At 50.5% G+C, this 24,924-nt stretch overlaps 1 protein-coding gene across 9 annotated transcripts in view; it reads right to left on the bottom strand.

Annotated features, from left to right (window-relative positions):
• Positions 1 to 24,924, bottom strand: part of CABIN1 (calcineurin binding protein 1) — a 356,172-nt gene that overhangs the window by 275,236 nt on the left and 56,012 nt on the right. For 5 of the 9 annotated variants that reach the window (XM_075321598.1, XM_075321591.1, XM_075321647.1 and 2 more), the window contains exons 7-10: positions 18,246 to 18,375; positions 17,743 to 17,892; positions 17,376 to 17,662; positions 14,719 to 14,911 (exon numbers count right to left, since the gene is read on the bottom strand). In XM_075321598.1, the coding sequence (XP_075177713.1) occupies positions 14,719 to 14,911; positions 17,376 to 17,662; positions 17,743 to 17,892; positions 18,246 to 18,375 (760 nt within the window). The remainder of the gene's footprint in view (positions 1 to 14,718; positions 14,912 to 17,375; positions 17,663 to 17,742; positions 17,893 to 18,245; positions 18,376 to 24,924) is intronic. The other 4 variants (XM_075321631.1, XM_075321639.1, XM_075321657.1 and 1 more) reach the window with 2 other exon arrangements.

Raw genomic sequence — 24,924 nt, 5'->3', positions numbered from 1 at the left:
ACCATCCTCTGACTCTGCGCATTAATGAGCATGTTAGCATGCCCACAGTGGCATGCTTACATGCTAAGGGGGCTGACTAGCCAAGGGGGGTAACGCCCTTGCGACTAGTCGCTGGCCTCATTAGCATATAGTGAAGGATCTTTAGAAGAAGGGAATTTTGTTTACTTACCGTAAATTCCTTTTCTTCTAGCTCCAATTGGGAGACCCAGACAATTGGGGTGTATAGCTACTGCCTCCGGAGGCCGCACAAAGTACTACACTTAAAAGTGTAAGGCCCCTCCCCTTCTGGCTATACACCCCCCCGTGGGAGCACGGGTCCTTCAGTTTTAGTGCAAAAGCAAGAAGGAGGAAAGCCAATAACTGTTTCAAAAACAAATTCAATCCGATAAACAATATCGGAGAACGTAAGTTATTAACATGAACAACATGTGCACCCGAAAAACAAATACCCTCAGAAAAACAGGGCGGGTGCTGGGTCTCCCAATTGGAGCTAGAAGAAAAGGAATTTACGGTAAGTAAACAAAATTCCCTTCTTTTTCGCTCCTAATTGGGAGACCCAGACAATTGGGACGTCCAAAAGCAGTCCCTGGGTGGGTAAAATAATACCTCGCGATCGGGCTGTCAGGCAGCCCTTTCTTACAGGTGGGCCACCGCCGCCTGCAGGACTTGTCTACCTAGGCTGGCATCCGCCGAAGCGTAGGTATGCACCTGATAATGCTTGGTGAAAGTGTGCAGACTCGACCAGGTAGCCGCCTGGCACACCTGCTGAGCCGTAGCCTGATGCCGTAATGCCCAGGACGCACCCACGGCTCTGGTAGAATGGGCCTTCAGTCCAGAAGGAGTCGGAAGCCCAGCAGAACGGTAGGCGTGAAGCTGGATGCGGACACAAAGATGGTAAAGTGATATCCTGATTGAGATGAAAGGAAGATACCACCTTGGGAAGAAACTCTGGAATTGGACGCAGTACTACCTTGTCTTGGTGAAACACCAGGAAGGGAGATTTGCAAGATAACGCCGCCAGCTCTGACACTCTCCGAAGAGACGTGACCGCCACCAGAAAAGCCACTTTCTGTGAAAGCCGAGAAAAGGAAATCTCCTTCATAGGCTCGAAAGGTGGCTTCTGGAGAGCAATCAGAACCTTGTTCAGATCCCAGGGTTCCAATGGCCGCCTGTAAGGGGGAATGATATGACAAACCCCTTGCAGGAACGTGCGTACCTTAGGAAGTCGCGCCAGGCGCTTCTGAAAGAATACGGATAGCGCAGAGACTTGTCCTTTAAGGGAGCTAAGCGACAAACCTTTTTCCAACCCAGACTGCAGGAAGGAAAGAAAAATAGGTAATGCAAATGGCCAGGGAGAAACTCCCTGAGCAGAGCACCAAGATAAGAATATCTTCCACGTTCTGTGGTAGATCTTGGCGGAGGATGGTTTCCTAGCCTGTCTCATGGTGGCAACAACATCATGAGATAAACCTGAGGTCCCTAGGATCCAGGACTCAATGGCCACACAGTCAGGTTCAGGGCCGCAGAATTCAGATGGAAAAACGGCCCTTGAGACAGCAAGTCTGGACGGCCTGGTAGCGCCCACGGTTGTCCTACCGTGAGATGCCACAGATCCGGGTACCACGACCTCCTTGGCCAGTCTGGAGCGACGAGAATGGCGCAACGGCAGTCGGACCTGATTTTGCGGAGCACTCTGGGCAACAATGCCAGAGGTGGGAACACATAAGGTAGTCGGAACTGCGACCAATCCTGAACTAAGGCGTCTGCCGCCAGAGCTCGGTGATCGTGAGACCGTGCCATGAAAACCGGGACCTTGTTGTTGTGCCGTGACGCCATCAGGTCGACGTCCGGCATCCCCCAGCGGCGACAGATCTCCTGAAACACGTCTGGGTGAAGGGACCATTCCCCTGCGTCCATGCCCTGGCGACTGAGAAAGTCTGCTTCCCAGTTTTCCACGCCTGGGATGTGAACTGCGGATATGGTGGATGCTGTGTTTTCCACCCACGTCAGGTAAAGAGAAAACCGGTTTAAATGCCGCGCTAAAAACCACTGATGTTGTAGATGAAAAAGATTTCCTTTATTTCATAATTCTACGCGTTTCAGAGACATCTCCGTCTCCTTCCTCAGGAAAATAAATCATATTACAAAAAAGGGGCAACAGAGCCTATATAAAGGAAGACCAGTAGCCACATATGCATTTGAAAAGTGAACAGCCCATATGACTCAGAGCCGATGACTCAGCGCCGCATGGAGAAGAGAGAAAAAAAAAAAAAAAAAAAGGGGAAAGCACACATTAAATCAGCACAAATGAACCGAAGGAATTACCGTGAAATAACATTAACATCTCAAGGAGAAAATTAGTGGATCAGTGAAGGATCAATAAAAAACATAAAAATAATAATTATTGCGTGTTATTTAATAAAAGAGTATAAAAAGAAAAAAGTGGGGACGAGGGTAAAAGAAAAGCAGATGGTGTGCGAACCCAGAAAGTGTAGGTGATAGCACGGAGGCCAAACCTCTACACTAAACAGGAATATGGTTACTGTGGATTTGTACTTGGGGAAAGTGAACATAAATAATATGTGGAACAGGCACAAGGTGGTGGAATTAAAATACATAGAAAGTGCATATTTGCTAAAATAAATCTCTCTTATGTGTCTTTTGAATATATAAAAACGGCATATTTACATGTGAGAGGGACAGGAAGAGAAAAAAAAAAAACAAAAACTTTTTTATTATTATTATTTTTCTTGCAACTCAAGTTTAATAATAAAAAAGTTTTTGTTTTTGTTTTTTTTTCTCTTCCTGTCCCTCTCACATGTAAATATGCCGTTTTTATATATTCAAAAGACACATAAGAGAGATTTATTTTAGCAAATATGCACTTTCTATGTATTTTAATTCCACCACCTTGTGCCTGTTCCACATATTATTTATGTTCACTTTCCCCAAGTACAAATCCACAGTAACCATATTCCTGTTTAGTGTAGAGGTTTGGCCTCCGTGCTATCACCTACACTTTCTGGGTTCGCACACCATCTGCTTTTCTTTTACCCTCGTCCCCACTTTTTTCTTTTTATACTCTTTTATTAAATAACACGCAATAATTATTATTTTTATGTTTTTTATTGATCCTTCACTGATCCACTAATTTTCTCCTTGAGATGTTCATGTTATTTCACGGTAATTCCTTCGGTTCATTTGTGCTGATTTAATGTGTGCTTTCCCCTTTTTTTTTTTTTTTTCTCTCTTCTCCATGCGGCGCTGAGTCATCGGCTCTGAGTCATATGGGCTGTTCACTTTTCAAATGCATATGTGGCTACTGGTCTTCCTTTATATAGGCTCTGTTGCCCCTTTTTTGTAATATGATTTATTTTCCTGAGGAAGGAGACGGAGATGTCTCTGAAACGCGTAGAATTATGAAATAAAGGAAATCTTTTTCATCTACAACATCAGTGGTTTTTAGCGCGGCATTTAAACCGGTTTTCTCTTTACCTGACCTATATTTTATATACTGCATTCCGGGGCCGCTGCTAAACCACAAAAAGGCACTCACATGCGATCATAAGGAGTTGTGACTTGCACAACCCTACCAGGTGAGTGTACCTCTTTCTGTCTCTCTACCCTCATACCGGGTAAGACCCTATTGCGCTTTTTCCCCCTACAGCTCTACAAGTTCCACCCACGTCAGAATCCGCCGGACTTCTTGAAAGGCTTGTCGACTGCGTGTTCCCCCTTGGTGGTTGATGTACGCCACCGCTGTGGAATTGTCCGACTGAATCCGGATTAGCTTGCCCTCCAGCCACTGTTGGAAGGCTCGCAGAGCAAGATAGACTGCTCTGATTTCCAGAACATTGATCTGAAGGGTGGACTCTCTCTGAGTCCACGTACCCTGAGCCCTGTGGTGAAGAAACACTGCTCCCCACCCTGATAGGCTCGCATCTGTCGTGACCACCGCCCAGGATGGGGGTAGGAACGACTTTCCTTTTGACAATGAGGTGGGAAGAAGCCACCAACGGAGAGAGTCCTTGGTTGCCTGAGAGAGGTAGACATCCCTGTCGAGGGACGTCGACTTCCCGTCCCATTGGCGGAGAATGTCCCATTGTAGAGGGCGCAGATGAAACTGCGCGAAAGGGACTGCTTCCATTGCTGCCACCATCTTCCCTAGGAAATGCATGAGGCGCCTCAAGGAGTGGGACTGGTTCTGCAGGAGAGATTGCACCCCTGTCTGCAGAGAGCACTGCTTGTCCAGTGGAAGCTTCACTATCGCTGAGAGAGTATGAAACTCCATGCCAAGATATGTTAGTGATTGGGTCGGGGTTAGATTTGACTTTGAAAAGTTGATAATCCACCCGAAACTCTGGAGAGTCTTCAGTGCCACGTTCAGGCTGTGTTGGCATGCCTCTTGAGAGGGTGCCTTTATAAGTAGATCGTCCAAATACGGGATCACGGAGTGACCCTGCGAGTGCAGGACAGCTACTACTGCTGCCATGACCTTGGTGAAGACCCGAGGGGCTGTTGCCAGCCCGAAAGGTAACGCTACGAACTGCAGGTGTTCGCTTTCTATAACGAAGCGTAGAAAACGCTGATGCTCTGGCGCAATCGGCACGTGAAGATAAGCATCCTTGATGTCTATTGATGCTAAGAAATCTCCTTGAGACATTGAGGCTATGACGGAGCGGAGAGATTCCATCCGGAACCTCCTGGTTTTTACATGTTTGTTGAGCAACTTTAGATCCAGGACGGGCCGAAAGGACCCGTCCTTCTTTGGCACCACAAACAGATTGGAGTAAAAACCGTGACCTTGTTCCTGAAGAGGAACGGAAGTCACCATTCCTTCCGCCTTTAGAGCGGTCACCGCCTGCAGCAGAGCATCGGCTCGGTCGGGCGGTGGGGAAGTTCTGAAGAAACGAGTTGGAGGACGAGAGATGAATTCTATCCTGTACCCGTGAGACAGAATGTCCCTCACCCAACGGTCTTTGACCTGTGACAGCCAAATGCCGCCAAAGCGGGAGAGCCTGCCACCGACCGAGGATGCGGAGGAGGCTGAAAGTCATGAGGAAGCCGTCTTGGTAACGGTTCTTCCTGCTGTCTTTTTTGGGCGTGACTGCGTCCGCCAAGAATCTGAGCCTCTCTGATCCTTTTGAGTCCTCTTGGACGAGGAGAATTGGGACCTGCCTGAGCCTCGAAAGGACCGAAAACCAGACTGACCCCTCCTTTGTTGGGGCTTGTTTTGTCTGTGTTGAGGTAAGGATGAGTCCTTACCCTTGGAGTGTTTAATGATTTCATCCAAACGCTCCCCAAACAATCGGTCACGAGAAAAGGGCAAACTGGTTAAGCACTTCTTGGAAGCAGAATCTGCTTTCCATTCTCTCAACCACAGGGCTCTGCGCAAAACCACGGAGTTGGCTGACGCCACCGCCGTACGGCTCGTAGAGTCCAGGACAGCATTAATCGCGTAAGACGCGAATGCAGACATTTGAGAGGTCAATGGTGCCACCTGCGGGGCAGATGTACGTGTGACCGAGTCGACCTGTATAAGCCCAGCTGAAATAGCTTGGAGTGCCCATACGGCTGCGAAAGCTGGCGCCAACGACGCTCCAATAGCTTCATAGATGGATTTCAGCCAGAGCTCCATCTGCCTGTCAGTGGCATCTTTAAGTGCCGCTCCATCTTTTACTGCAACTAAGGATCTAGCTGCAAGCCTCGAGATTGGGGGGTCCACCTTGGGACACTGGGTCCAACCCTTGACCACGTCAGGGGAAAAGAAGGGAATTTTGTTACTTACCGTAAATTCCTTTTCTTCTAGCTCCTATTGGGAGACCCAGACGATTGGGTGTATAGTACTGCCTCCGGAGGCCACACAAAGCATTACACTAAAAAGTGTAAGGCCCCTCCCCTTCTGGCTATACACCCCCAGTGGGATCACTGGCTCACCAGTTTTAGTGCAAAAGCAAGAAGGAGGAAAGCCAATAACTGGTTTAAACAAATTCACTCCGAAGTAACATCGGAGAACTGAAAACCATTCAACATGAACAACATGTGTACCCGAAAAACAACCAAAAATCCCGAAGGACAACAGGGCGGGTGCTGGGTCTCCCAATAGGAGCTAGAAGAAAAGGAATTTACGGTAAGTAACAAAATTCCCTTCTTCTTCGGCGCTCCATTGGGAGACCCAGACGATTGGGACGTCCAAAAGCTGTCCCTGGGTGGGTAAAGAAATACCTCATGTTAGAGCTGCAAAGACAGCCCTCCCCTACGGGGAGGCAACTGCCGCCTGCAGGACTCTTCTACCTAGGCTGGCGTCCGCCGAAGCATAGGTATGCACCTGATAATGTTTGGTGAAAGTGTGCAGACTCGACCAGGTAGCTGCCTGGCACACCTGTTGAGCCGTAGCCTGGTGTCGTAAGCCCAGGACGCACCCACGGCTCTGGTAGAATGGGCCTTCAGCCCTGATGGAACCGGAAGCCCAGCAGAACGGTAGGCTTCAAGAATTGGTTCTTTGATCCATCGAGCCAGGGTGGCTTTGGAAGCCTGCGACCCTTTGCGCTTACCAGCGACAAGGACAAAGAGTGCATCCGAGCGGCGCAGGGGCGCCGTGCGGGAAATGTAGATTCTGAGTGCTCTCACCAGATCCAACAAATGTAAATCCTTTTCATACCGATGAACTGCATGCGGATAAAAGGAAGGCAAGGAGATATCCTGATTAAGATGAAAAGAGGATACCACCTTAGGGAGAAACTCCTGAATGGGGCGCAGCACTACCTTGTCCTGGTGGAACACCAGGAAAGGAGCTTTGGATGACAGCGCTGCTAGTTCAGACACTCTCCGAAGAGACGTGACCGCTACCTGAAAGGCCACTTTCTGTGAGAGTCGAGAAAGTGACACATCCCTCAGAGACTCGAAGGGCGGCTTCTGGAGAGCAACAAGGACCTTGTTTAGATCCCACGGATCTAACGGCCGCCTGTACGGAGGTACGATATGACAAACCCCCTGCAGGAACGTGCGCACCTGAAAAAGTCGTGCTAGACGCTTCTGAAAAAAACACGGATAGTGCCGAGACTTGCCCTTTAAGGGAGCCGAGCGACAAGCCCTTCTCCAACCCAGATTGCAGGAAGGAAAGAACGACAGGTAACGCGAATGGCCAGGGGGATACTCCTTGTGCAGAGCACCAGGATAAGAAAATCTTCCACGTTCTGTGGTAGATCTTAGCAGAAGTGGACTTCCTAGCCTGTCTCATGGTGGCCACGACCCCTTGGGGTAATCCTGAAGACGCTAGGATCCAGGACTCAATGGCCACACAGTCAGGTTCAGGGCCGCAGAATTCCGATGGAAAAACGGCCCTTGGGACAGTAAGTCTGGACGGTCTGGTAGTGCCCACGGTTGGCCGACCGTGAGATGCCACAGATCCGGGTACCACGACCTCCTCGGCCAGTCTGGGGCGACGAGTATGACGCGGCCGCAATCGGATCTGATCTTGCGTAACACTCTGGGCAAGAGTGCCAGAGGTGGAAACACATACGGGAGCCGGAACTGCGACCAATCTTGCACTAAGGCGTCTGCCGCCAGAGCTCTTTGATCGCGAGACCGCGCTATGAAGGTCGGGACCTTGTTGTTGTGCCGAGACGCCATTAGGTCGACTTCCTGCACCCCCCAGCGGCGGCAGATTTCCTGAAACACGTCTGGGTGAAGGGACCATTCCCCTGTGTCCATGCCCTGGCGACTGAGGAAGTCTGCTTCCCAGTTTTCTACGCCCGAGATGTGAACTGCTGATAAGGTGGATGCTCTTTCCTCCACCCACATCAGAATCCGCCTGACTTCCTGGAAGGCTTGCCGACTGCGTGTCCCTCCTTGGTGGTTGATGTATGCCACCGCTGTGGAGTTGTCCGACTGAATTCGGATCTGCTTTCCTTCCAGCCACTGCTGGAAGGCTAATAGGGCAAGATACACTGCCCTGATTTCCAGAACATTGATCTGAAGGGTGGACTCCTGCTGAGTCCACGTCCCTTGAGCTCTGTGGTGGAGAAAAAACTGCTCCCCACCCTGACAGACTCGCGTCTGTCGTGACCACTGCCCAGGATGGGGGCAGGAATGATCTTCCCTGTGATAATGAGGTGGGAAGAAGCCACCATTGCAGAGAGTCCTTGGCCGTCTGAGAAAGGGAGACTTTCCTGTCTAGGGAAGTTGTCTTCCCGTCCCATTGGCGGAGAATGTCCCATTGAAGTAGGCGCAGATGAAACTGCGCGAACGGGACTGCCTCCATTGCTGCCACCATCTTCCCTAGGAAGTGCATGAGGCGCCTTAAGGGGTGCGACTGACCCTGAAGGAGAGACTGCACCCCTGTCTGTAGTGACCGCTGCTTGTCCAGCGGAAGCTTCACTATCACTGAGAGAGTATGAAACTCCATGCCAAGATACGTTAGTGATTGAGTCGGTGCCAGGTTTGACTTTGAAAAGTTGATGATCCACCCGAAAGTCTGGAGAGTCTCCAGCGCAACATTCAGGCTGTGTTGGCATGCCTCTTGAGAGGGTGCTTTGACAAGTAGATCGTCTAAATAAGGGATCACCGAATGTCCCTGAGAATGCAAGACTGCTACCACTGCCGCCATGACCTAGGTAAAAACCCGTGGGGCTGTCGCCAGACCAAATGGCAGAGCTACGAACTGGAGATGGTCGTCTCCTATCACGAAACGTAGAAAACGTTGGTGCTCTGTAGCAATTGGCACGTGGAGATAAGCATCTTTGATGTCTATTGATGCAAGGAAATCTCCTTGAGACATTGAGGCAATGACGGAGCGGAGGGTTACATCCGGAACCGCCTGGCCTTCACGTGCTTGGTGAGCAGTTTTAGGTCCAGAAGGGAACGGAAAGAGCCACCCTTTTTTGGCACCCCAATCAGATTGGAGGAAAAAACCGTGTCTTGTTCCTGAAGAGGAACAGGGATTACCACTCCTTCTGCCTGCAGAAGAGCATCGGCTCGGTGGGGGGGGGGGGGGGGGGAGTTCTGAAGAATCGAGCCGGAGGACGAGAACAGAGCTCTATCCTGTACACGTGAGACACAATGTCTCTCACCCACCGGTCTGTGACCTGCGGCAGCTAAATGTCGCCAAGCGGGAGAGTCTGCCACCAACCGCGGATGCGGAGAGAGAGAGAGAGCTGAAGTCATGAGGAGACCGCCTTGGTAGCGGTTCCTCCTGCAGCCTTCCTTTGGGCGTGATTGAGCCCGGCCGGAATTTGAGCCCCTCTGAGCCTTTTGAGCCCTTTTGGACGAGGACAATTGGGACCTGCCCGAGCCTGGGAAGGACCGAAACCTCGACTGTCCCCCCAGGACAGCATTACTAGGGTAAGTCGCAATGCAGACATTGCGAGGTTAAGGACACCACCTGCGGCACAGATGTACATGTGCTCAAGACCAGCTGCGCAAGACCAGCTGAAATAGCTTAGAGTGCCCATACGGCTGCGAATGCCGGAGCAACCGACACGCCGATAGCTTCACAGACAGATTTCAACCAGAGGTCCATCTGTCTGTCAATGGCATCTTTAAGGGAAGTCCCATCTCCACTGCAACTATGGATCTAGCCGCAAGCCTGGAGATTGGGGGATCCACCTTTGGACCCTGGGTCCAGCGCTTTACCACGTCAGGGGGAAGGGATAACGTGTATCCTTAATACGTTAGGAGAAAACGCTTATCTGGTAAGCGTGGTGTTTCTGAACTGCTTCTCTGAAGTCAGCGTGGCCAGAAAAGTACTCAATATACGCATGAGATACTGAAAAAGGATTTCTCCTGCTGTGAAGCTGACTCCTCCACTGGGGGAGCTGAGGGAGAAATATCCAACATTCCATTGATGGACGCTATAAGATCATTCACTATGGCGTCACCATCCGGTGTATCCGGATTGAGAGCGGTGTCAGGACCAAAGCCCTGATCAGCTACGTCTGCCTCATCATACAGAGAGTCCTGCCGTGTTCCAAATGAGGGTGGCCAGGGAGCATTAATCAAGATTGCCCATGGCCTGTCTGGACTGCAAAGTCTATCAGCCGAAACTGCAACTCCGTCCCTGTCCCTGGACAGGGTTCACAGGTGGTTCCTTTGGCCACCTCTAGTAGAGACCCCGGCTGACCAAGTGCTACAGGGGAGCATTGCACACAATGGGGGTCAGTGGAACAGTATCACATGCAGGAAAAGCAGCATAGAAAGCCTGTGTTGCTTTTTTGCTGCTGTATTCTAGCCATCTATGCAATGTATAGCATACAAGCATAAACACTTCAGCACATGCAATACAAGCAGCATAGAAAGCCTGTGCCTTGGCACCCTTGCTTTCTTGCTGCTGTTGTCCGGCCATCTAGGAGAATATAGCCAAAAGTAGCGACCGTACAGTGCAATGTATAGCATACAAGCATAAGTACAAATGAACACTTCAGCACATGCAATACAAGCAGCCTATAAAGCCTGTGCCTTGGCACCCATGCTTTTTTGCTGCTGCTGTCCAGCCCTCTAGGAGAATATAGCCAAGAGTAGCGACCGTACAGTGCAATGTATAGCATACCAGCCTAAGTACAAATGAACAGTTCAGCACATGCAATACAAGCAGCCTAGAAAAACTGTGCCTTAGCACCCTTGCTTTTTTGCTGCTGTTATCTCGCCATCTAGGAGGGCATATAGCCAAAGATAGCGACTGTACAGTGCAGTGTATAAGCATACAAGCATAAAATACAAATGGACACTTCGGTATTTAGTTGGGGTCAGCACTTCAGGTGCTGCTTACCGCCTGCCTATAACGCGGGTGTGTGGTCGCCAGAGCCCTGTGAGTGGTTGCCCAGAGCATGTCTGCGTTCCCCAGCTCGGACTGCGTGCAGGAATGGCTGCCGGCGTCCTTCTCCAGCTCGTGTGACGAGGGGCAGGCCGTGGGCGTGCCCCAGACAAGAGCGGGAAACTGGCGTCCCACTGTGTCCAGTGAAGGGGGCTGGAGAATGCAAAGCAGACTCCAGCCCTCGGCGCTGACTGTCTGTACAGCGTCCCGCCTCTCCCCTGACTGGCAGGGCTGGAGGCGGGAACGAAACGAAAACTAGGCCGCAAAGCCGGGGACTTGAGTAATAAGCGCGGCCGTCCATGTGCACGGCCAGCGCGGAAGTCCCCGGCGCACCACAAGTCCCAGCCGCGCCACAATGTAAAAAACACCCAGCAGCGGCCGGCGCGGCAGTTCCCAATACATAAAGTCACTCAGCAACGCTGTAGTGAATAATAGCACGAGCGCTCCGCGCTGTTGCCCCCGGCGCACTAACACTCCCAGCAATGCTGGTGTGTGTGTGCGCGCTTGCCCGGGGACACAGAGTACCTTAATGTAGCAGGGCCTGTCCCTGACGATACTCAGCTCCATATCCAGCAGGTTCTCTGGGTCTGTGGATGGAGCCCGGTCTCAGTGCCTGGAGACCTGTAAGATCCCACTTCGCCCAGAGCCCTGAGGGGGGATGGGGAAGGAAAACAGCATGTGGGCTCCAGCCTCCGTACCCGCAATGGGTACCTCAACCTTAACAAACACCCGACAAAAGTGGGGTGAGAAGGGAGCATGCTGGGGGCCCTAGTATGGGCCCTCTTTTCTTCCATCCGACATAGTCAGCAGCTACTGCTGACTAAAAACAGTGGAGCTATGCGTGGATGTCTGACCTCCTTCGCACAAAGCAGAAAAACTGGTGAGCCAGTGATCCCACTGGGGGTGTATAGCCAGAAGGGGAGGGGCCTTACACTTTTTAGTGTAATGCTTTGTGTGGCCTCCGGAGGCAGTACTATACACCCAATCGTCTGGGTCTCCCAATGGAGCGCCGAAGAAAGGATAGCGTGTATCTTTAAGCCGTTTAGAAAACCGCTTCTCAGGATAAGCGTGGTGTTTCTGGATTGCATCTCTAAAGTCAGCGTGGTCCAGAAAAGTGCTTAATTTACGCTTGGGATATCTGAAATGGAATTTCTCCTGCTGTGAAGCTGCCTCCTCCTGAGTAGGAGCTGGCGGAGAAATATCTAACATCCTATTGATGGACGCTATAAGATCATTCACTATGGTGTCACCATCCGGTGTATCCAGATTGAGGGCGGACCCAGGATCAGAATCTTGATCAGTTACATCCGCCTCATCACCCATAGATCCGTCCCGCTGGGACCCTGACCAGTGAGACGAAGTTGAGGGCCCCTCATAACGAGCCCGCTTAGGTTGTCTGGGACTGTCGTCCGAGTCAGAATCGTCACCCTGGGGTGCATGTGACACCCCCGGAGCTTGGAAGTGTTCCAGCTGAGGGGGACCAGGGAGCAATGATGCCACAGTGTCCATGGTCTGAGTTACTGGTCTAGACTGCAATGTTTCAAGAATCCTTGACATGGTCATAGACAATCTGTCAGCAAAAGCTGCAAACTCCGTTCCTGTCACCTGGACAGCATTCACAGGTGGTACACCCTGGGTCACGTCCAGCAGAGGCCCCGGCTGTGCAAGTTGCACAGGGGCCGAGCACTGCACACAATGGGGTTCAGTGGAACCTGCCGGTAGAGCAGCCCCACATGCGGTACAGTCAGCATATAATGTCTGTGCCTTGGCACCCTTGCGTTTTGCGGACGACATGCTGTTGCCTCCTTGTAATCTAGGAGGGTATATAGCCGAGAATCACCAGCGACCGTACAGTACAAAGTATTTGCAACACAAAATACTCAGTATACAAACGGCACAAGTGGGGGTGAGCCCTTGAGGGCTGCTTACCGCCCGCTGAACAGCGGGTATGAGGCCGTAGAATCCCGTGTCTGGGTCTCCCCGTCTCCCCTCTGCAGCTCAGCGTGCAGGCACGAATGGCTGCCGGCGTTCTGTGAAGAGGGGCGGACCGTGGGCGTGCCACAAACAAAGAGCGGGAAACTGCGTCCTACTGTGCCTGGTGTGAGGGCTGGAGTATGTAAAAACGACTCCAGCCCTCAGCGCTGATGCTCTGTACAGAGTCCCGCCCTCCTCCTGACTGGCAGGTGCGGAGGCGGGAACGAACGAACTAGGCCGCAAAAGCCGGGGACTGTAGTAATAAGCGCGGCCGTGATATATGCACGGCCAGCGCGGAAGTCCCCGGCGCACCACAAGTCCCAGCCGCGTCGCAGTCCCAGCGGCCGGCGCGACCGTTCTCCCTGAGTCTACCCACTCAGCTAAGCTGAAGTGAGGAAATGGCACAAGCGCAGCAGCGCTGTTGTCCCCGGCGCACTAACACACCCAGCAATGCTGCGGTGTGCGCGCGTATGCACGGGGACACAGAGTACCTTGACGGAGCAGGGCCATGTCCCTGACGATACTCAGCTCCATATCCAGCGGCTTCTCCAGGGGCTGCGGATGGAGCACGGTCTCTGTGCCTGGAGACCGGTAAAATCCCACTTCGCCCAGAGCCCTAATGGGGATGGGGAAGGAATCAGCATGTGGGCTCCAGCCTCCGTACCCGCAATGGGTACCTCAACCTTAACAAGCACCACCGACAAAAAGTGGGGTGAGAAGGGAGCATGCTGGGGACCCTTGTATGGGTCCTCTTTTCTTCCATCCGACATAGTCAGCAGCTGCTGCTGACTAAACAGTGGAGCTATGCGTGCGTGTCTGACCTCCTTCGCACAAAGCAAAAAACTGAAGGACCCGTGCTCCCACGGGGGGGTGTATAGCCAGAAGGGGAGGGGCCTTACACTTTTAAGTGTAGTACTTTGTGCGGCCTCCGGAGGCAGTAGCTATACACCCCAATTGTCTGGGTCTCCCAATTAGGAGCGAAAAAGAAATACTTTTTCTAAAGATCTCTTTATCTATGCTAGTGTATACAGGGACGGTTAGGCAGGGATTAGCAATATGTACCCAGAACTGCTCGTGGTGCTGATTGCATATTACACCTGACAGGTTTCCTTTAACTCACACGTGGAGAGGGCACCTGATTAAACAAGAGACAAAGTCTCCATCATTCTTCAACAACTAATAAAGGTTAGGGCCATCACTACTGACCGTATTACTAGACACAATATTGTAATCGAACATGAGCATTTGTTGTGCAGTAAGGATAATATCAAACCATGAAATCATCTAAGATGTCAATAGATATAAAAATATCTGTTACCGATTTATGTGAAGATTTTCAAGAGAGATACTTCACCACCTACAGTATATATGGCATATTCCCAGAATAAGCCACAAATGAATAGTAGATGCAGGTTCCATCAATGGGACCTGCACCTATCTCAAGAATGGAGCGCTGCCATGCATTGCTGTCAGATGTCCTATACCAATGAATGGGAATTCTGACCACCTCTCCACTGACAGACGTGCGAGCCAGAGCCTCGTTCTTACAATATAGGCAGGTCCAATTTGTTGGATTCGTCTCTACTATACAGTGGATGTGCCATAAATGTTAGGTGATGGGAAAACCCCTTTAACGATTTCTGCCTGATAGACAAACTATCAGGGTATTGGGACTGTAAAGTTATCCAGACATTGCTGTCCTTGGCGTTTCATTGGATCCAAAGGGAAATTATCAATAGCTGTAGATTTATTGTAATATATACCTACTTATCAGCTGGCTAAAAATATAGAGGTAAAGTAAAAAACAATGGGAGCTCCAATATGGGAACAAATATAAGTGTATTACTATTTGTGCAAAATTACTCTCTCAACAATGCCCTCTTCCCAAACACCAGGTATTTACCATATAAAAGTTTTTTGTTTTTTTTTGTTACCTCGATGGTAAGAACTTTATTAGTAGTTCTTGAAAATCAATCCTTTCTTCCTTCTTGCATTTAGTGTTGCGCACGCGGGCAGAACGTCTTTTGGCAGTCTCCCCTGCATCCTCGGTGATTTTCTTCCTTTTCACTCCTTTCTTGTTCTTATCTCCACTGATCTGATCTACAGCAAAGTCAAAACCTGACACTGCTTTGAACAAGAACATGAGGTGTAGGTAAAATTATATCAAATGTTTCCGAACAAGCCCATCCCTAGATTTCCAGTTTCCTACATTAACTTTAAAGCACCACTCAAAGTTTCTTTTTATTGCATCGCTGGAGCGGTCCTTTAAATCTAAGTCCCCCGACACCTGTCATATACTCACCTTCCGGCACCTTCGCCGTCCTCAGCGATTTTTTTTTAGAAAAATTACCACGGCACACAGCGATTTGTGACCTGCTGGCTGCTTCAGTGTTTCATGGAGTGCCCCGGAGGTCACAAATCAATACATCTCTATGAGAGCCTCGTTTTGGCGCTTGTGACATAACTTCTGACTATCCGTCTGTATAAGGTGTAGATGCCGGAAAGTAAATATGTGACAGGAGGCAGGGGACTTACATTTAAAAGGGAACCTGTCACCAGTTTTTTGCCCTATAAGCTGCGGCCACCACCACTGGGCTCTTATATACAGCATTTTAACATGCTGTATATAAGAGCCCAGGCTGTGCTGTATAACATAAAAAACACTTTAGAATACTTACCGAGAAGGTCGCTTCGGTGCACAACGGTCGGAGGGGTGGCGCTGTTCTCCGGGACCGGCGTCTCCCCTTTCGGCCACATTGCTCTTCTTTATTCTGAAGCCGCGGTGCATGACGCATCTACGTCATACACAGGCGCCGGCATTGAGGTCCTGCGCAGGTGCACTTTGATCTGCAGAACGGCGCCACCCCTCCGACCGTTGTGCACCGGAGCGACCTTCTAGGTGAGTATTCTAAAGTGTTTTTTATGTTATACAGCAGCCTGGGCTCTTATATACAGCATGTTAGAATGCTGTATATAAGAGCCCAGTGGTGGTGGACACAGCTTATAGGGCAAAAAACTGGTGACAGGTTCCCTTTAAAGAGCCACTCCAGCGCTGCAACAAAAAAAAACTAAAAAAAAAACAAAACACAAAACGCTGGAATGCTGCTTTAATACATTGTTATTCAACGCATTCTGCATTCCCTGAAAGGCTTTATGCTGCAAACTGACTGGATGCTATGGATGATTGTTCCTAGCCAATGGGTTGTTAATCAAATATCAAAAGGGAAATTAGCAATTTTGAAGTACCGAATTCTCCAATTAAAATGTAACCTTTATTATTAAATTCATTAAAAGGTCCTCAATCAATAAAATCAGACAAACAATACATATAGAGTTTGGCCCCTCCAAACAAGGAGACACGTGTAGGCCAATAATTATTACCGCTATAGTGATTGAAAATTATCTCACCAGATGACTAGATGCTATCAACATCAAGGTCCAAAAAAATAATTGGATTAATCTCACCAATTGATTTATGATTCAAATTCTGATTGGTTCAGACCATCTCATGGCGGAACCTTATAAATAAAGGATATACCTCCCAACGCGTTTCATTCTGAAAGAACTCTTCAGGGGAGCTTAAGAATCCATTCCGGGTCTCATAAAATCAAGAACCCGTTATATCCAATAGGCATGCAGTGGACCCAGACTCATCACAGAGTCATATAAACGGTGAATCCAAATCAGGTCCCATACAACATGGACCCAGCACCTGATCATGCATGTGGCAGGAGCGGTCGTGCTTCTTGCTCTGTCAAAAAACAGAGCAAGAAGCACGACCGCTCCTGCCACATGCATGCAGGATTTTTTTGGACCTTGATGTTGATAGCATCTAGTCATCTGGTGAGATAATTTTCAATCACTATAGCGGTAATAATTATTGGCCTACACGTGTCTCCTTGTTTGGAGGGGCCAAACTCTATATGTATTGTTTGTCTGATTTTATTGATTGAGGACCTTTTAATGAATTTAATAATAAAGGTTAAATTTTAATTGGAGAATTCGGTACTTCAAAATTGCTAATCTCCCTATGGATGATTGTTCCTCTTATCTGAAATAGTCTTTATACATACAGTAAGATGTATAGAAAACAGTCATGTTTGTACAATGAGAAAAATTGGTCAAGGGGGAGGATGCCATAAAATACTTATTACTCATCTCCTGTGGTTCAATTGTTACTGCTCCCTGTCAGTCTGTTTTTACTGAGCTTCACCAATCATGTACCAGACTACCCAGATGACTCTGTAGCCAATTACTAGCCTTCGTGGTGTATTGTCCAGTGGCTGACTCCTGTTACATACGTGGTTGAGCATATCATCACTGCAGAATGAACCATTGTTTACTCTGCTTCAGCAATAATGTGCCAAACCACCCATGTAACTGCTGCAGCCAATCACTGACCTCGGAGGTGCCAGTGATTGGCTGCAGAAGATATAGGGTAGTCGGGCACGCCATTTCTGCAGAGCAGTAAACAAAGACTGACAGAACATAACTGCTGGAATAGTGAGGAATGTATCAGGTTTGCAATCCTGGCCTTCTCCACTCTACCCAATCTTGTTGGTTTCTCTTTAACAGGCGAAATGGCTCTCACCTTGAGCAGCTGAAGAATCATTATTGGTTTGGGAGGACATGATTGGATTAGTGGTAGAGATAGTTGGGGTGGGCTCTGCAACTGACACAACTGGTGCTGATGGAGTGCAGGTCATGGGTACGTCTATGATTTTGTCTCTAAGAGATGACGTTTGGAGAACACCGTCCAATTGTGTTACATCTTTGTAATCTGTGAGGTCAATCCTTTTCCCCAAACTAGGACGAGGGGGTTCACATGTTGTAAGGTGGCAATACATAGCCAGCAGACTCTCTCCAAGACACTTCCATCTGAAAAAACAGAGCAAATAATATTAGGAATTAATATTTATTGCCGTTCCTGCCTCGGCTATCCGATATATAATACCTACGTAAAATATGGAAGTGGCTGTATCAGCCTCAGATCTGGCTCCTCCAGCTTTACATTCAGCGCTTGTCTCTTCCTGCGTAAATCTAATGCCTCCTCCACAATTCTGTTGGTCTCCTCTTCACTAACATCCACATCATGAATGGATAAGTCACTGCAAGGGTAAAAAAACAACAAACATAGAATCAATTAATCCCAATACACATAATGTACTACGGTTTTATCTAACGTGCTACTTGCCTGACTTAAGAAACAGCTACCTGGCAGTACTGTTGTAATAGTGCTAAACTATGGTACTTTAAATAGTTTTTGTGCTGAACCATAGCGCTCCCCACCTCCATTCCTCAGGAGCCACCAACAGTGCACATCTTGGGATCTCCTTAGCATTGCACAAGTGATAATTAAGACAATTGAGCAATATTAAGAAAATTCTGAATATATGCACTGTTGGTGGCTGAAGTTGGGGAATGCTGCCGTACCAGATTTTATACTGACCAAGCTGCTTACCATTTCAAGAACATGCGGAAAGAATCCTTTCTCAGACATGGCTGCTCTTCAAAGATCCTTTCTTTTAGCACTAGACCTTTGCTGTAGCGAGAGTCTTTCTCTAAAGCCTTGCAGATGAAGTACAGACAGGCTGGAAAGAAAGGCACCACGTAAGACTAGGACACAATCATAAGTACTCCAAGGCAAGAAGAGATGTACTTTGTAGAGGATTTGCACTCTGCCTTCCAGTATGGTCCAAATTGGGTGGATAACTTATTTTCTCTATCGTTTCATTGGGGGACACAGGACCATGGGTGTATGCTGCTGTGACTAGGAGGCTGACACTAAGTAGACATAAAAAAAGTTAGCTCCTCCCTAGCAGTGTACACCCTGAGCCAGAGGTGGAACTATGCCAGTTTTTTGCTTAGTGTCGTAGGAGGCTGAAGTGGGCCCATATCTCTGTGGGCCAACCTCAGCCTAGGCTATTCCTTTTTTCCGTTTTTTTTTTCGCTATTACGGCGCCGCTCAGCCTTCTCATCTTTCTAGGCTTTTGTCTCTTCTGCAGGGTGAAAGTTCCCGCATCAGAGAGAACCCTCGCCTGCTCCTTCCCTCCGGGGTACCGTCCCCAGGGTTGTTTGAGGCTTGAGACGCCAGGCCCTATCCCCCTCCTGCCCCATGGTACCGTCCCAGGGGCTGCTTGGGGTCGAACTTTTTATTTTTTAAGGGCACACTCTCCGTCCTCCTCTATGGTACCGTCCCAAGGGGTGTTTCTGGTGGAGGCGGCGTTGAATCTCTGCAACCCGTGGCTTCCCCATCCAGGACCCGGTGACAGGATCGCAGGCTCTGCAGCGCAGGAGCGCTCAGCAGCACCAGGCCTCCCCCAGCGTTTTCCTTCTACCCTGGGCCCAGGCAGAGGATCCGGTCACTGCAGCGCAGGAGCGCTCTGCAGTGTTCCCCACAGCTCCCCAGCATTCCCCCCTGGTGTCTCCCAGGGGCAGACTGGACTCACCGGCAGCCGCAGCAGGCAAGGATGGGGCCGAGGATCAGAGCAACACTGCCGGGACGCAGGTAGGATCTTCTCCACGCGCAGCGCTGCGCTTCCGGCGGCCGCTCACTAATTTAGCCCCCGGCTTCGGGCCTACCTCCGGCCGGAGCACTCCGCCCCCCTGTTTGCGCGCGCGGCCACGCCCCCCGCTTCTCCTGCCCGGAGACAGCCAGCTCAGTCCTCTGGCACGCCCCCATCCTCCCCAGCGTCCCCTGCAATACAGGACACAGGGAGAGGATCGCAGCTGCAGCGCAGGAGCGCTCTGCAACACCAGGCCTCCCCAGCGTTCACTTCTACACTGGGCCCAGACTGGGGATCGTGGTCACTGCAGCGCAGGAGCGCTCAGCAGTTTTCCCCAGCTCCTCCAGCGTACAGCAACGCACCAGCAGGCAAGATGGGGCCGAGGATCGCAGCGACGCCGGCAGGACGCAGGTAAGACTCCTTTGCGCTCAGCGCTGCGCTCCCGGCGGGCCGCCCACTAATTTAGTCCCCGGCTTCGGCCTACCTCCCCCTGCACGCCCTCCAAAAAAAAAAAAAAAAAAAAAAAAAAAAGAATGAAGGGCCGCGCTTTTCTTCAGCACTGCTGTCCCCGCAGTTTTCTGAGACCTCTGCTGACCTGGGAAGGACACAGGACCTGGGTGAGTGCTGCTCCTCCTTAGGAACAGACTATATCTTCTTTCCTTATTTTTTCCCCTATCTCTTGTCTCCTCCCTAACGTCACTAGTGGGTTCCCTAAGCAATGGTTAAATCTAGTCACCCATCCAAGCCGGGCCCCTTTATAGCGGACTCTGCATGCACAGCCTGCAAGGAAAATGCTCCCAAGCCAGTCCTCGCCCCCTGCTCGGCTTGCGCCCCAGACCAACTGCCATGCAGATTGCCCTAGCCACCGCCAGCATCCCAGTCGCTGTCGCTACTGCAGCATTATAGGACAACCCGAGCTCCACTGCGCTCCCTCCCCCGGAGTGGTAGACCCCTCTGTCCCAGTCTGTGCACTCCCTTCCAAGGGCGTCTCTGATCATCGTGCAGGCGTTGCAGTCGCTCCCTACGCCCGACCATGCTCCCCCGGTCCAGCTGACTCTGGACAACAGTCGGTCTGATCCAGACCCTACTACTGGAGCACAGAAGCGGACCTACTGGGCCTCCTCTCAAGTGCCTCCCAGAGGTCTCCATCACCTCCAGGGCCCGAGTGCCACTCGTCCCCGGGACCGGCCGACCCTCTTTTCAGGAGAAGAGTCGGATGCAGTCGCGCTGCTGGATCCAGATCAGACGGCCGAGGTCAGAGGTATGGTGGATAGTCTGATCTAAGCGGTAAGTCATACGCGAATAGCTCCAGACGGACTCTGTGGCTACCCAGTGCTCGCATGTCTCTCCCAAACAAGTTAAGCGGGCACACAGGCAATTCGGTGACCATCCAGAATTTGCTGAAATTCTATGCAAGCACAGGCGACAACCGATCAAGATATTCAACAATGGTAAGTCGCTTGATTTACATTACCCCTTCCCTGAGGCTCTCAGGAAGAAATGGGCAGGCTCGCCTGTGGTCGACACTCCTGTTTCCCGCCTGCCATCTCCCAGTACTGTCTCTCCCGCTCGGGGCATCGCTCCGAGACGCCACGGATCGAAATACAGAGAGATTTGCCCGTTCAGCTCTTCAGACAGCGGGCACGGTACTCCGCATGCTTTCGCCGCCATCATCTGACTGGCAGGATCCATGATGTCCTGGGCCGGTAACTTCAACAGCGGTCTTCGCGCGGGATCGAGTACTCCGGAGCTCACAGCATTGCTAACAGATTGCTCTAGCGGGTGAGTACATGCTCTACGCGTCTCTGTCAGCAGCCTACGGCGCAGCGCAAGCGGCTAGCAGTACGGTAGCCATCTGTCGGGCGATCTGACTCAGAGCCTGGAATACAGAGGAACAGGAAGATTCTGTCCTTCAAGACATGCCCTTCCCGGCGTTCTAAGCCACGTCAGCCATCAAGGACGACATCCGGATCACAGCACAACCCCGCTAGATGACTTGAGGTCGTCGCGCGCCGGGCGTAGATCAGGTGGAGGGGGGGCGCCCGTCTCATTCCAATCACGTCTGGCGGACTCGGTTCACGGACGCCTGGGTCGGAGGGATGCCGGACTCAGGTTACATATTAGAGTTTGCATCAATTATATCGTCGGACATACAGGACGCACATCCCGAAGTTCCCAACAGCACAGATGTTCCTGCGTTTCGCAATAGCAGAAGATCATTTTTGGTGATTCCGTCCTGGGACGTCTTGGTGATCAGGGGGTCTTCTTCTGACGGCTGTCTCCTAAGTGTTCAGGTCACCATCGACATCCTATCCCGACTCGGCTAGCTCATCAATTCGGAAGGAGCCCTCTCTGACCCCGGTCAGCGGAATTACATGTCTAGGCATGGAATTCGATACCATCCAAAGACGCGGGTCCTTTCCGCTAGTGAAGATCGTCTCCCTCCGAAGAGACCTCCAGATCCTCCGTCACTCCCAGGCGGAGAATCCTCAGTCGGATAGGGGCGACAATAGAGGCGGTTCCGTTCGCCCGCTGCCACCTTCGTCTCCTTCAGCTGACTCGGCCGAACAGATGGGTCAATTTTCCTCTATCCACCTTGAATCGTAGGACCCAATTGAGTCCAGGAACCCGCCGCTCGCTTCTATGTTGGACCAACGGCCCTCATCGGTCCAGGGGAAGGTCTTCCATACCAGTACACTGGAAGGCAGTCACCACCGATGCCAGTCTTCTGACTGGGGAGCGGTGTTCCGAAACACAGGGCCCACGGTCGATGGCCCTCCCTTGGGAGCCGCCTGCCTATCAATTTTTTTTTTTTAGGGATCAGAGCCTTTCTCCGAGCCCTACAGAATTTTCAGCCCCTCATACAGGAATCGCCATCCAGGATCCAGTCGAACATCGCCACAGCAGTGGCATACATCAATCACCTGGGCGGAACAAAGAGCGTCATGGCGATGACATAGGTGAATAAGATCTTACAGTGGGCATAGCCTCATCACTCCAGTTTTTTCCACAGTACATTTCCCCACCGTGGAGAATTGGACAGCAGATTTCATCAGCAGGCAGGGCCTGGCGGCAGGCTTCATCCCTCAACAAAGAGGCGTTCGAATGAACCGGCCTCAGATGAGGGATTCCGGATGTGGACCTGATGGCCTCTCGGTTCAACAATCAAGTCTCACGGTTCGTCTCCCTTTACCACGACCGGCGATCGCCAGGAATCGACGTTTTTTCATACTTCCATGGAAGCAGTTCCGGTTCCCCTTCATCCTCCCCGCTTCCACTGATACCAAGAGTCATCAAGGAAATCAAAGAAGGCATCCCAGTGACACTCATTGCCATGGATTGGCCCAGGCAAGCGTTGTTTGCAGAGCTCACGCAGTTCTTCAGACACCCCATGGTGGCTCCCAGATCGTCTGTACCTGCTGTCGTAAAGTCCTCTCGCCCTTCAAGATTCAGGGGTTCTCAATTTGACCGCACGGCTGTTGAATCCTGGCTACTAACCCAGGCAGCATTTACCCCACAGGTGATACAGACTATGGTCAGAGCTTAGACGCCTCCGTCTTCAAACATCTACTACCGCACTTGAAAGGCCTTCTTTCAATGGTGTGAGGTCAACGGCAACTCATCTCCACCGGTTCTGTCGCTCCCTGTTACTGGCCTTCCTTCAGTCAGGCTTACGGACGGGTCTCTCGCTAGTAACCCTCAAAGGGCAGGTGTCGGGTCTATCTGTTTTTTTCAGGAGAAATCTAGCATCTCGGCCACAAGTCTGGAAGTTCATCCAGGGAGTCGCCCTTCTGGCACCACCAGATCGTTCTCCGCTAGAACCATAGGACCTCAATCTGGTGCTAGGATCTCTTCAATTAGCCCAGTTCAAACCTCTAAAAGGAATCCTCAATGTCACGCCTATCTGGGAAGGTGGATTTGTTGGTGACAGCCACTTCAATCAGAAGAAGGTCTGAACTGGCAGCCCTCTCATGCCGGTCATTTTTCTTGTTTTCCACCAAGACAAGGTTGATCTGCGCACATCTCCTGCCTTCCCACCGCAAGCAGTGCCTGAATGAGGAGATTGTGCCTCCATCCTTCGGTCCAGCCTCCACTCGATCCTTGGAAAGGTCACGGCTTACACTGGATCTAGTGCGAGCTTTTAGGAGTTACGCTTCGAGACCCGCACCCTTCTGCACCTCAGACGGCCTATTCGTCCTGTCTACTGGGCCAAGGAGGGGCATGCCGGCGTCATAGGCTACCATTGCAAGTTGGATCCTACCGACCATATCAGAGGCCTACAGGACTAGAGACAGGTCTCCTCCGAGAGGTGTAATAGCCATTCCACCTGTGCAATTGGGGCGTCTTGGTCAATCAGACGCCAGGCGTCAGCCATACAAGTTCGCATAGCCGCCAAGTGGTCAAGCCTTCATACCTTTCCCAGGGTTTTACAAGATACAGCAGACGGCTGACGCACACTTATGATAAGGCGGTATACTTTTGCACCGAGCATTCTTACAGAGTTTTGGAGATGTCATGAATCTGTGTGATTGCTCCTGTACCCACCCAGGGACTGCTTTTGGACGTCCCATGGTCCTGTGTCCCCCAATGAAACGATAGAGAAAGAAGGATTTTTGTGTACTCACCGTAAAATCTCTTTCTCTGAGTCTTCATTGGGGGACACAGCACCCACCCTGTTTGGATATTGGGTTGCTCTTAGTTTGCCGGATGTTACTGGTTCCTTATGGGAACACGTTTTTTTCAGTACCCGGCTTATTTATATTTTGTATATTTCTATATTGATATACAGTATAGGTTTAGATAAGATACTGTGTGTTTTCTTGTTTATTATCTTGATTAGTTATGGTTGTTCAGGTTTCTCCTACTACTGCTTGCACACTAAACTGGCATAGATCCGCCTCCGGCTCAGGGTGTACACTGCTAGGGAGGAGCTAACTTTTTTTATGTCTACTTAGTGTCAGCCTCCTAGTCACAGCAGCATACACCCATGGTCCTGTGTCTCCCAATGAAGACTCAGAGAAAGAGATTTTACGGTGAGTACACAAAAATCCTTCTATTGCACCCATATGCCATAAAAAGCCTACAGACAGGAGCTGCCAAAATGTACAACGCTTTTAAAGGGAACCTGTTAAGTGCAATATTCACCCAGAACCACGAGTAGTTCTGGGTGTATATTTAAAATCCCTATGTAGCAGTTCCAGCATCTAGTAGCATAGATAAAGGGATTTTTAGAAAACGTATTTCTATAGACCCCATATGATATGCCAATGAGGCCAGGGACTACTTGCAAGGGTGTTAGTTCCCTTGGCCAGGTGGCCTCCTTACCATGTTAGTACGCCCCTGTGGGTGTGCTAACATAATAACGAATGCACAACGTCAGAGGATGGTCGTGCTCACCTCTCTACTGCTATCGTGTCCAACTCCTGGATTTCGTCTCAGTGTGCATGATCCTGGACTTTCGGTGATGCGCACTATGAAGCCGGATTTACGTGTCCTGGCTTCAAACTGAAGTAGTGTGTGTGGAGACACGGGGCTCAGTGGGCGCTCTCGTCCACTAAAACCCGCCGCCTTTAGAAAGACAGCGTGGCTCAGGGCTCATCCCAACTGAACGCCGGCCTCCTTAACCGTGGGCGT

Source organism: Anomaloglossus baeobatrachus, chromosome 1, assembly GCF_048569485.1.
Source record: "Anomaloglossus baeobatrachus isolate aAnoBae1 chromosome 1, aAnoBae1.hap1, whole genome shotgun sequence".
Lineage (NCBI taxonomy): Eukaryota > Metazoa > Chordata > Amphibia > Anura > Aromobatidae > Anomaloglossus > Anomaloglossus baeobatrachus.
The sequence above is the reverse complement of the archived record's forward strand: the minus strand, read 5'-3'. Positions and strand labels throughout refer to the sequence as shown.